The sequence below is a fragment of the Nilaparvata lugens genome, chromosome 5, assembly GCF_014356525.2.
Source record: "Nilaparvata lugens isolate BPH chromosome 5, ASM1435652v1, whole genome shotgun sequence".
In the NCBI taxonomy this organism is placed as follows: domain Eukaryota; kingdom Metazoa; phylum Arthropoda; class Insecta; order Hemiptera; family Delphacidae; genus Nilaparvata; species Nilaparvata lugens.
The window spans coordinates 19407298-19419618 of NC_052508.1; the positions used below are offsets into that span (position 1 = coordinate 19407298).

A 12321-nucleotide genomic window follows, 5' to 3' on the forward strand; every position below is an offset into this window, starting at 1 on the left:
TGGGTGGACGCAGGCAGGCTGTTCAGGCAGGTGGTGGGCTCTCACGGGTCAGAGCCCTGAGTTATGGGATGCCCCAGGGATCTGTGCTGGGACCCCTTCTGTTTCTGATTATGATCAATGATGTTGCCCTTTCAGATCATAGGATGGTTGTAAGCTACGCCGATGACGCCTCTATCATGGATGTTGGCAGGAATATGCATGAGGTCCAGGACTTGATGAATGCATCCAGAGGGGCAGCTGCCGACTGGTTTGCTGCTAACCGGTTTGCCTTAAACAGTGAAAAGACACAAACCATTGTCTTCAGCCTTAGGAATGGGATGCAGTATGAGTTCCCTCCTGTAAAGCTCTTGGGCTTCCATCTTGATAGGAAACTTTCTTGGAGGAAGTATATACAGAGTGTCTGCTGCAGGTTGAACAGAGTCCTGTTTCTGCTAAGGAGCCTGAAGAGCTGTGTTCCCGAGGCATATCTCCATATGAGCTACCATGCATTCTTCCACAGTGTGATGTCATATGGCATCACACTCTGGGGTGGAGCTGCTGAGGTGGGCGCTGTCTTGCTGCTACAGAAAAAGGCTGTGAGAATTCTGTGTGGTGCTGGATACCTAGCCCCTTGTAGGCCACTCTTTGTTAAGCAGCGTATATTGACTGTGGTTGGCCTCTTCATTCCCAGGTCTGTGATTGGGGCAGTTGGGGAGGTGGGTGTCCTGCCTACAAGGGGTGATGTCCATGGGCATAATACCCATAATAGGAATAGGCTCGACCTCCCGTATTGCAGGATTGGGAGAACGCAGGTTAGTTCGGCTTACATGGTGGGAAAGATCATCAACAAGCTACCCATTACAGCGGGGACTCTGCCACTGGCAAGCCTGAGGAGAAAGTTGAGGCTGTTCCTTGAGGATCACCCATTTTATGCACTGAATGAGTTTTTCAGTTGTGAGAGTGCTGCTTTGGAGCGGTATTTTACTTGATGCCTGCTCTTGCCTTGAGTGCATGCTTTTACTTTGATTTTTAATGAATTGTCTATCTGTGACCATCCAATGTGGTTCACATTATGGACAGAAACAAACATAATAATAATAACTGTAAAATTCATGACTAGTGACCCTCTGGGTTGGAAAACTCGCTCATGAACTGTTGTATTGGAATTCCCAACTTGTAATTATATAGAATTGGTGGAAATTATGAGAACAGCTAAATATATCTTTCACAAGTATAACTTGATAGTAGGTTTTTATAAGAATCCTATTAGAATTGAAAAAAACTACCTCTCTGTCGCTTCAAAACTCTTGTCCGTCATCTTGAATCCGTCTTATGAATCCAACTTCATTTCGAATTCATCTTCATTTTGAATCTAACTCGATTTTTCCAAATGGAAACGGTGTCATGTCTCATGTGATACATGATTTCGATACAGAGTTTCAAGAGAAAATTTATGGCGAAACCCGCACATCGATATCTTAAACCATTTCAATGATCTTCACATTCACAGACACTTTAAATCATATCAAAATGAAATAAATGAGTACCTACATTGAAAACCAAGTGCTAGTGAATACCAATAGTAACTCCCACTCATATATTCACAGCCTTGAACAAAAAGAATTGATCTATGGTATTTTTTATGTTCTCATTATTATTATTCCATAACTGTATGATTCATTAGTATCTTTAAAAGTGAATATGTTTGAAACGTTTTGATATATTGAAGTGCGATATTCACCATCCACTTTCTCTTGAAATTCTGTTTCGTAATCTTGTATGGAAATAATCACCTTAAGAAAAAGCTTCATTCGATGTGGCCGAACCATGATGGTGGACCAAAATTTTGAATCTACAGGAAAATATTTTTTTCAATTCCAATTTGAATAGGATTCCCAATGAAGCTCACAGACAAATATCTTTGAAAAAGGAATATTTAAGTTGTTTTCATAATTTTTAACAACCCTGTAGGCCCATGTGAATCCATAGAGCTTCATAGGTTCCTCTGTATGAGTAAATGACAGAATCAAAATTCAAATTGCCTAAATTAATAATACTAACAGTATTACTAGTACTACCAGTCATAGCAACATTACATCACAAATTGTATTATTGATACGCGTATGTTACAAACAAATAATAGACAGACAGACACACGGTTAACGGAAGCGAGTTAATGTAAAAGTTGTAATTAAATATGTTGTATATTAATCAACTTAAATCATGTGTCACCGCATGAAAGACTGTCTGTGAGTCTCTTTTCTGTATAGGGCTACTTGTAATATAAATAGAAATAAAAATCTCAGTACCATTTTTTTAATTAATTTATCACATGTGATATCACTTGAAAATGGCATGAATGTTGAAACATGTGATAAAATAATTCAAAAAACTGGTGTGGTACACTCACACAACTTTCCTTGCTCATTGAACTATAAGCCTCATTATCAAACGAGAATAATTTAGAAGAATAACATAATGACGATTGACGGCAACATATTTGCAACTACGATCAGACTTCTGTATATGTGTATATACAATTGTTTTCAGAGTACTTTTTCCTTTATGTAAATTGTGAAATTCGATGATTTTTTTGAAATTCGTCAAAACAGCTGCTCTACAGATGAAATATCTTGACTATGACTGTGTTCTTTTTATAAACTGCTCTACCCACCGTACCCACGGTATATGGAAGAAGAAAAAGTAAAAACCGTGTTCCTACCTATCTCATGCACAAGAAGGAGGTTACAAAGTCCATTTCTCAAGGATTGGGTGGACCCCCCATTAGTACCCCAGGAAAAAGACTCATGTCAGTTTATAGAGCTAATAAATAACTATACAGGGTATGGATTTGAGAAAAATCGTTAGAGCCGTTTTTGAGAAAAACGTGAAAAACATGGTTTTTTAGTAACTGTCATTTTTCTCAAGAATATTACGGAGCTCCTGCAATTTTCTCAGTAATGAGACTCATGTCAGTTGATAGGGCTTATGAATAGCTATCCATGGTATAAATTTGAAGAAAATCGTTAGAGCCGTTTTCGAGAAAACCGTGAAAAACATGGTTTTTTAGTAATTATCCTCCATTTTTCTCAAGAATATTACGGAGCTCCTGGAATTTCCTCAGAAATGAGACTCATGCCAGTTGATAGGGCTTATGGATAGCTATCCATGGTACAAATTTGAAGGAAATCGTTGAAGCCGTTTTCGAGAAAACCGTGAAAAACATGGTTTTTTTAGTAATTATCCGCCATTTTTTCCGCCATCTTGAATTGAATTTTATTGAATTTCTTATTGTCGGGTCCTCATGGTATAAGGACCTTAAGTTTTAAATTTCAAGTCAATCGGTTAATTAGGAATGGAGTTATCGTGTTCACAGACATACACACACACACACACATACACACACACACAGACCAATACCCAAAAATCACGTTTTTGGACTCAGGGACCTTGAAACGTATAGAAAACTTGAAATTGGGGTACCTTAATTTTTTTTGGAAAACAATACTTTCCTTACCTATGGTAGTAGGGCAAGGAAAGTAAAAAAGGGGACTGAGATTTTTGTTTATATTTATACTTTTTGTGAGATAACTCCCAAATAGAATAAGATATTTTTTGAATTAGGTGGAAAAATTGAAGAATATAGCATGCAATTTATATGTCTACAAAGTGCTCAGGAACTTCTTTGATAGAAGCGTTAATGGCAATGAGTATTTTAATTTGGAAAACAATAATTTGAGAAATAAATACGAAGCTTGTATACCTAAACCAAATAAAAGTCACTTCATGAAATTTTTTTCTTATTTGGCTCCAAAGTTCTACAACCTGCTGCCCTCGGAGATAAGGCAGTGTGGTCTGGCCAGAGAATTCGAACTGTAGCGCCAAAATCCCAGACTGCAGTTCTGCCAATAGCAGGCTTGTTTGCACCAGCGCAGACCGTCCAGCTGTTTTGGCCTTGTCGAGAAAAAAGCCACAGTCGTTCTTGTCTTGTCAGCCCGTTGTCTTGTTGCAAGACCAAAGTTTGTATTTTTGTCATGTAATTTCGATTGGAAATTTCTTGTAAATAATTGTTTGAGTGTAGTGTGTGTGAATTATGAATATAACAGCGTAAATAGTGTTGAATTGAATTAATTTGAATCAGATTTGAATTTATAAAGAATCCAGTTTGAGCTTTGTTCGAAACACAGTGTATGACCTGCAAGTGGAACACAGAATCAACACAAAAAGACAGCCCGGAAGCAAAAACCTGTCTTTTTCCTAGATTTCATCCCACCCTGAATCTGACCAAAAGACCTAATAAAGGCTTCGAAGGGCAAGTAGACAAGATTGGATTAAATCTGGTGAGTTTTTGCTCTTTTTATTGTTCATTAATGCAGAGTTTAACAGTACAAATAACCTGGCTCAAATTGAAGATTAAATTTTGCCCCTTGTTTGTATTTGATTATTTAAATAGTAAATTACAGTCCTCTGGTAGCTCTAGCCTGAGCTTTGTTCAGAACATTTCTTGGTCCGCCAGGCCGTGATGAATTCAAATTTGTAATTTGTTGATTAATTCACACACATTGGATTTAAGCAGTTTTCGTATTTGTCCAATGTTGGCATGTTGAGAATGGTCTGATCTATGCTCAACTTAAGTTTGTTGTAGCCTTGTTCTAGAGCAAGGTTTCTTGTCAATTTGTATTTGTCTGAAATTGAATTTATTTCAGTTAAAATTGTAATTTTCCTGAAACTAGGCTCATTGTGCTCTTTTTCGGGAATTTGTTTGTTTGTTGGAATTTGTATTGTCCATTTTGTTACACATGTTAGTGAAGGTTAATCACCAGCATGAATTTGTTTGTTCAATTCAACAAGTTATCGTTTGTTTGTGAGTTGTTGGAAGAACATTATCTAATCATATAGTTTTGTCTTCAGCAGTAACTTATCTTGTGAATTGATAATCAAAGTTAACTTTGATAACTTACTAGTCGTGATTCTTCCTTTCATCTAGTTTTGAACTCATTCTTGTTTTATTGTCTGTTGTTTGTATTGTCGGGGCTGGATTGTTTTGTTTGTGAGTTCAAGATGGAGGAAAAATTACAGAAACAAATCAGGGTGCATCGCGCTAAACTGGAACAATTGTATGCCAGATTGCAAAGAATTTATGAACTGTCTAAAAATGTCTCTGATCCAAAAGTTGCTGAGCAATTTTCAATCTTGTATCCTCGGGTGTCTCAGACCATTTTGGATTATGAAAAGACAGAATTAGTGGTTAATGAGTTGGAACTTGATTTGAATAAAGATTATGTTGTAGCATTCAACGACTCACACCTAGATCTGTTTCAGTATATTGAAGTAGCGGCTAACACTCTCAGACAGAAAGAGGCGACTGATGCTATTGCTCAATCTTCGGCAGCTACAGCAGCTAGTGCACAGCCGGTCGTGTCCGAGTCGGTACTGCCTAAAATCGACCTTCCGAAATTTGATGGGAACCAGACTCAATGGTCGGTGTTTTATGAACTATTTAAGGCATTGGTACATGACAACAAGAGTTTGAACGATCAGCAGAAGGTCCAATATCTTGTAAGTAGACTTACTGGACAAGCAGCAAATATTTGTCGTCATTTGCCACCATTGGCTAACAATTATCAAATAATTTGGCAGGCATTATTGACCCGCTATAACGATCCACGGGCACAAGTTGATGCCTAATTCAAACAAATTTTTGAATTTCGTCCAATAAAATCAGAATCAAAGGCAGGTTGTATTGCGATTCTGGATGGGTTTTGCAGTTCAATCAATGCAGTGAAGAGATTGCGACTCACTGATTTGTCAGACTCGATATTCCTCTATCATGGCTTGAGATTGCTGGATCCAAGTTCTCGTAGAAATTTTGAATCGGCCGTCCGTGACAAGGCTATGCCAACTTATACCGATTATGTCAAATTCATTGAAAAGCAAATTAAGACTCTTCCTTCTGATGAGAAACAGACTGAATCGTTTAATATGAGGCACAAAAAGGATAATAAATCAAAGGTGTTTGTGGTTCAATCTAATGATTCATCTAACGATGCATCTAGTAAAAATCCCAATTGTCTGAAGTGCTCAAAACCGGGTCATCGGTTAGTAGATTGTGCAAGTTTCTTGAAAATGACTCCTTGGGATCGTTATTGTTTGATTAAAGGAAAGTTTTGTTGTTTTCGTTGTGTTGATGTGGATCATTTGAGTAGAGATTGTCGTAGTAAAACTCAGTGTGCTCAATGTCGAGAATCTCATCATTCTTTATTGCACTTTTCCAGATCAAGTTCCAATGAAGGTGTTGCGTCCTCGTCGAACTCCAAGGCAGGTGACACATCACCTATTAGTTGTTGTTCTACATCCAACGATGTAGAAAATTCGACTGTTGTGTTGTCGACCGTCACTGCACATGAGATTGTAATGATCAGCTTTGTGATGTTCGTTTCTTGATTGACACCGGGAGTCAGTGTCATTTTGTTACAGCCAAATTGTGTCGGCATTTGAGACTACCATTCCAGCCCATGAAAACCGTTGTTCGTGGATTCGGTGGTGGTACTAGTGAAGTTCGAGGTCGTACTTGTGTGTCAATTCAGTCGAAGTTGGATCCTACCATCAAGTTTTCGATGGATGCCACAGTGGTAGATAAAGTCATCGACAAGTTGCCTTCTTGTGAAATCGACAGATCCAAACTTCATCATCTTGAAAATCTCACACTGGCTGACGACAAATTCTACCTTCCTAGTAGAATAGATGGCATCATTGGTGCAGAGTTAGTTCCTCACTTGCTACATGGGAGTCCTAGTATAGGTGAATCGCACGAATTGATGACTGTTAATAGTGTCTTTGGTCACATTCTGATGGGGAGAGCGCCGATTCTCACTTCAACAAAGAATGTGTCGAATTGTTTTACAGCCATCTGTAGTCCATTTGCTAGTAGTCCATCGTTGGATAGTTTTGTGGAACGTTTTTGGGAGTTGGAATCGTGCCCTGCACCAAGCTGTCAACTGAAACCGGAAGAGTTGGAGTGTGAGGTAAATTTTCGGAAGTCTGTACATTGTGTGAATTCTGGTCGTTTTGTTGTTGCCTTGTCATTTGCGGAGCCGCCCAGCAGCTTGGGAGATTTGTATGCTGTCGCCGAATGCAGACTGCTGACTTTGGAGAGACGACTAGAGCTTGACAGCAATACTCGTATTTCATATCATGAAATATTGATCGATTACCTACATCAGGGTCACATGTCGTTTGTAGCAGATCAGACAGACCGAGGTGGTTACTACATACCGCATCACGCCATCGTGAAAGCAAGCAGCACTACCACGCCCATCCGAATTGTATTTGATGCTGGTTCCAGAACATCATCGGGTTTGTCATTGAACCAGGTTCTTCATGCTGGTCCCAAATTGCAGACTGACATTTTTGTTTTGTTAGTTAATTTTTGTTTGTTCCCAATCGCACTAACTGCCGACATTAAACAAATGTATCGACAGATATTAGTGGAGGATTCCTGCCGTCGTTATCAGCATGTATTGTGGAGATTTTTGCCGGAGGATCCGATCGAAATTTATCAGCTCAATTGTGTTGTTTTTGGTGTTTCAAGCTCTCCATATTTGGCGCTTTGCACCGTCCACCAGCTTGTAGAGGAGGATGGAAATCGTTTCCCAGCAGCCAAGGCGAGAATACCAAGAGACATGTTCATGGACGACTTAGTCACATCTGTCGCCACAGAGTCAGAGGCCGCGGAGCTGTATCGTCAGTCCAAGCAGCTGTTTGAGGGGGAAGGTTTCTCGCTCACAAAGTGGACTTCAAATTCACCATCAATGTTGGAGAAATTCTTGGAGGAAGAGAAATCGTTTTCGTACAAGGATTTCGAAGCAGACAACTCCTTGGCTATCTTGAGATTGAATTGGCAACCTAGTACTGATCTGTTTCAGTTTTCAGTCAAGAGTGCTGAGGTCGTCACTACTAAGCGTTCTATTCTGTCAGTGATGGCTCGTATCTATGATCCACTTGGTCTCTTGTCACCGTTTACATTATTTCTAAAATGTCTTGTCCAGAAACTGTGGAAATTAGGAGTGGATTGGGATGAGAAGCCGCCTGAGTCTATCTGCACTCTTTGGGAGAATTGTCAAAAAGAGTTGCCTCTATTGTTGAAATTTGCTGTTCCACGTCACGTTGGTTTGTTTCAGGATTCTCACATCAGTTTGATTGGTTTTTGTGACGCATCATTGTCTGGTTATGATGCAGTTATCTATGTGAAGTCGCAGAAGGAGAGCGAGGAGCCAAGAGTTGTATTATTGTGTTCAAAGTCCAAGGTAGCACCATCTAAAGTTGTTTCAATACCTTGTTTGGAGTTGTGTGCGGCACTCTTGTTGGCAGAACTCATGAATTCAGTAGTCACTATTATTAGTGAACGTTGTCATGTGTCTCGTATTGTCGCACTCTCTGATTCTACAGTCACCTTGTGTTGGATTAATGCTCCATCCGTGAAATGGCAAACTTTTGTTGGTAATTGCATCGCAAAAATACAGGATTCTTGTATACAGGAGTGGATGCATGTTGCCGGAATTGAAAATCCCGCTCATTGTTTGTCTAGAGGTTTATCACCAGTTGAGCTTGTGAACTTTCCGTTGTGGCTCTCAGGTCCATCATGGATAGCAGAGGACGAATGCGATTGGCCCGTTCGAACTCAAATGGAACTCAAGTGGATCCACCGGAGGCGAAAAAACCGTCAGTGTTGACAGTCACAAAATCTCCTGATTGTAACAGCAATGCAGTATATTCATTGATTGGTCGTTGTTCAGATTATGGTCATCTTTTGAGAATTGTAATTCTTGTTCTCAAATTCTTACAAATCTTACCCCAATCAGAAGAATCAGATTTCGATGTTGCTGAGAGGTATCTATGTAAAGTGGTACAGAAGATACATTTTTCATCTGAATTTGTACAATTAGAGAAGGGAGAGGATTGTTCTATGCGCCTACATCGCCTGTCTCCATTCATTGATAGAGGTGTGATTCGCGTCGGCGGTCGTTTGTCTCATGCTGGACTGGAATTTGAGACTTGTCATTAGATGATCTTACCAAAATCCGACGGTTTTGTATCGATGTTAATTGAAGATCATCACAAGAAGAATTGTCATGCTGGACCTTCGTTATTGTTGTCCTTAATCAGACAGAAATTCTGGATACTGTCTGCTCGCTCTATTATTTGTATTTGTGTCTTTAAGTGTAATCGTTGTTTCCATGTTTGACCTACTAATAATGCAATTATTCCAAAAATGGGTGACCTGCCTGCTTGTCGAGTGTCAAAATGCAAACCATTTGAAAATTGTGGTGTGGATTACGCTGGTCCTCTGCGACTATGACGAGACGTCGTAATCCTTGTGTTTTGAAAGCCTACATTTGTCTGTTTGTGTGTATGGCAACAAAGGCGGTACATATTGAGTTGGTATCGGATCTATCAATGCCCATGTTTTTAGCTGCGTTTCGTCGTTTTTTGTCACGTTGTGGACCCTGTCGTGTGATGTATTCCGATTGTGGTACTAATTTTGTAGGTGCCAAGGAACAGTTGCGAAAAAAATCTCAACTTTTGAACTCATCCGAGTTTCAAACCACATTGACTAGTCAACTTGCCGAACACAAAATTGATTGGAAATTCATTTCCCCTGGTTCACCGCATTTTGGAGGTCTGTGGGAGGCAAATGTCAAATCTGTAAAGTTGCATCTGTTCCGAGTAATTGGCAATCAACTTCTCACCTATGAGGAACTGAACACTGTATTGGTGCAGATTGAAGGTGTCCTGAATTCCCGCCCACTGTGTGTACTGAGTGTGGACTGCTGGCTTTAACCCCAGCTCACTTTTTGACTCTAACACTGTTGAAATCGTTTCCCATGCGGGACGTGGACAGTGTCCCTGTGAATCGTCTCACCAGGTATGAATTGATCAATCAACTTATTCAATCGTTCTGGAACCGATGGAGAAGAGAGTACCTGCACGAACTTCAAATTTGTAAAAAATGGTTGAAATCACCCACTTCTATCAGTGTGGGAACGGTTGTGGTAGTAGACCAACCAAACACACCTCCATTGCAGTGGCCACTGGGTGTCATTGAGCAAGTGTTTCCGGGAAGTGATGGCGAGGTTCGAGTGGCGAGTGTTCGCCTAAAAACTGGTATTTATAAAAGACCAGTAACAAAATTATATCCACTCCCAACTCAATAGTTGTTGTGCTTGTTGCAATTTTTCTTTGTGTTGTTTTTTGGTGTTGGTGTTTTTTGTTCTTTTTGGCATGTCTGTATTTTTCCCTTTCTGTGGTTTTTTCAGTTTTTGTAACTTGGCTGAAAAATAGTTTTTCAGAGGCGGGGGTATGGTCTGGCCAGAGAATTCGAACTGTAGCGCCAAAATCCCAGACTGCAGTTCTGCCAATAGCAGGCTTGTTTGCGCCAGCGCAGACCGTCCAGCTGTTTTGGCCTTGTCAAGAAAAAAGCCCCAGTCGTTCTTGTCTTGTCAGCCCATTGTCTTGTTGCAAGACCAAAATTTGTATTTTTGTCATGTAATTTCGATCGGAAATTTCTTGTAAATAATTGTTTGAGTGTAGTGTGTGTGAATTATGAATATAACAGCGTAAATAGTGTTGAATTGAATTAATTTGAATCATATTTGAATTTATAAAGAATCCAGTTTGAGCTTTGTTCGAAACACAGTGTATGACCTGCAAGTGGAACACAGAATCAACACGAAAAGACAGCCCGGAAGCGAAAACCTGTCTTTTTCCTAGATTTCATCCCACCCTGAATCTGACCAAAACACCTAATAAAGGCTTCGAAGGGCAAGTAGACAAGATTGGATTAAATCTGGTGAGTTTTTGCTCTTTTTATTGTTCATTAATGCAGAGTTTAACAGTACAAATAACCTGGCTCAAATTGAAGATTAAATTTTGCCCCTTGTTTGTATTTGATTATTTTAATAGTAAATTACAGTCCTCTGGTAGCTCTAGCCTGAGCTTTGTTCAGAACACAGTGCAAGATACGATCAAGGTTTTTGAAAGATGTCAAGAGATTTGTAATCAAATGTGAGAATATAGATACTTTTTTTTAGAATTCTCATGTAGACTTGTATATCATAATATTGTACAATATACTTCGAAGCTAAAATTGATAAATCATTGATACTGTTATGTAATATGTGTCACTTCATATGCGACTGTCGGCCTCAGTAACTACATTTTAGTGCTATAGTTTTGTAATCAATTTTATATCACCATCTCAAACAGGTTTAGTCCCTCGAGATGCAAATACTCAGATAGCATTGCATTTTATTTTGTAATAGTATTTTCTCATGTTGTAAAATTTGTATTGCATTTATTATGTATTTCTAAGATATTGTAATTTTATATTTCTGCCAATAAAACATTTTCAATTTTCAATTAATTCGAACTAAATGCTGAATCATAACAATTTTTTTCTTATGCACTTCTAATGTTTTTTATATCCTGAAAAAGAAGGAAGGAGTGAGTCAATTTTGTTGTTCAACGAAATTGACCAGTAAAAATGTTCTAATCGTAAGTTATATGTATGAAAAAAATTGAAGCTGATTGATAAATTCTTTCAAAAGTTATTGTAGAACATACAAACAAGCACAAAAACAGCTCTACAGACGGACAATGACTTTGGCCTTGAGACAAATGTGAGAACTCGCTGTCGCTCGTTCAATGAAGTTTATAGAATTTCAATCACATTGATCTGATTCTCTTTTGACATACAATCATTGTGATATCATTCAATTTTTTCAGGCTTGTACAAGGATTGTACAATATATAATGCACTCTGCTATGCAACTGTGAAGAGTGAGTACTCTGTATTTATGTATATTGGAATACTTTTACAAAACTGTGAGTCTGCTGTGTGATCTCAGGAGTCGAAGAATCCTTAATATCCTACCAGTTGAAATTCTGAATAACACAGAAATAGATTTATTCAGAATAATAATAATAATAATTTCTCTGGATGTTGGACGACACATCCTGAGGAGTTTATTCATAAATTCATACATATACATTACATTATATACATATTTCTTAATATAACAATATTCAGGGTTTAGAAAATGATACCTCACTATATAATATATGTGTCGAGGTTATCATCAAAGTAATACTGATTTATGCTACAACAGATAATACAAAAATTCCAAAAAATCTAAAACTATATCTATTACCCTAAGCATCACCTAGTACAAAGATACTAAACCGAGGTACTATATTTTCTACCTATAAATACTTATTTAAAAAGAATACTACTTAAATCTAAATCCTACTTAAGTAGTATTAATTACTATATTAGTTCCTCAC

At 38.4% G+C, this 12321-nt stretch overlaps 1 protein-coding gene across 11 annotated transcripts in view; it reads left to right on the top strand.

Moving 5' to 3' along the window:
* Positions 1-12321, top strand: part of LOC111049798 — a 67834-nt gene that overhangs the window by 28234 nt on the left and 27279 nt on the right. For 10 of the 11 annotated variants that reach the window (XM_039427846.1, XM_039427851.1, XM_039427854.1 and 7 more), the window contains one exon: positions 11764-11817. The exons of the other annotated variant lie outside the window; for it this stretch is intronic. In XM_039427846.1, the coding sequence (XP_039283780.1) occupies positions 11764-11817 (54 nt within the window). The remainder of the gene's footprint in view (positions 1-11763; positions 11818-12321) is intronic. 11 annotated transcript variants of the gene reach the window in all.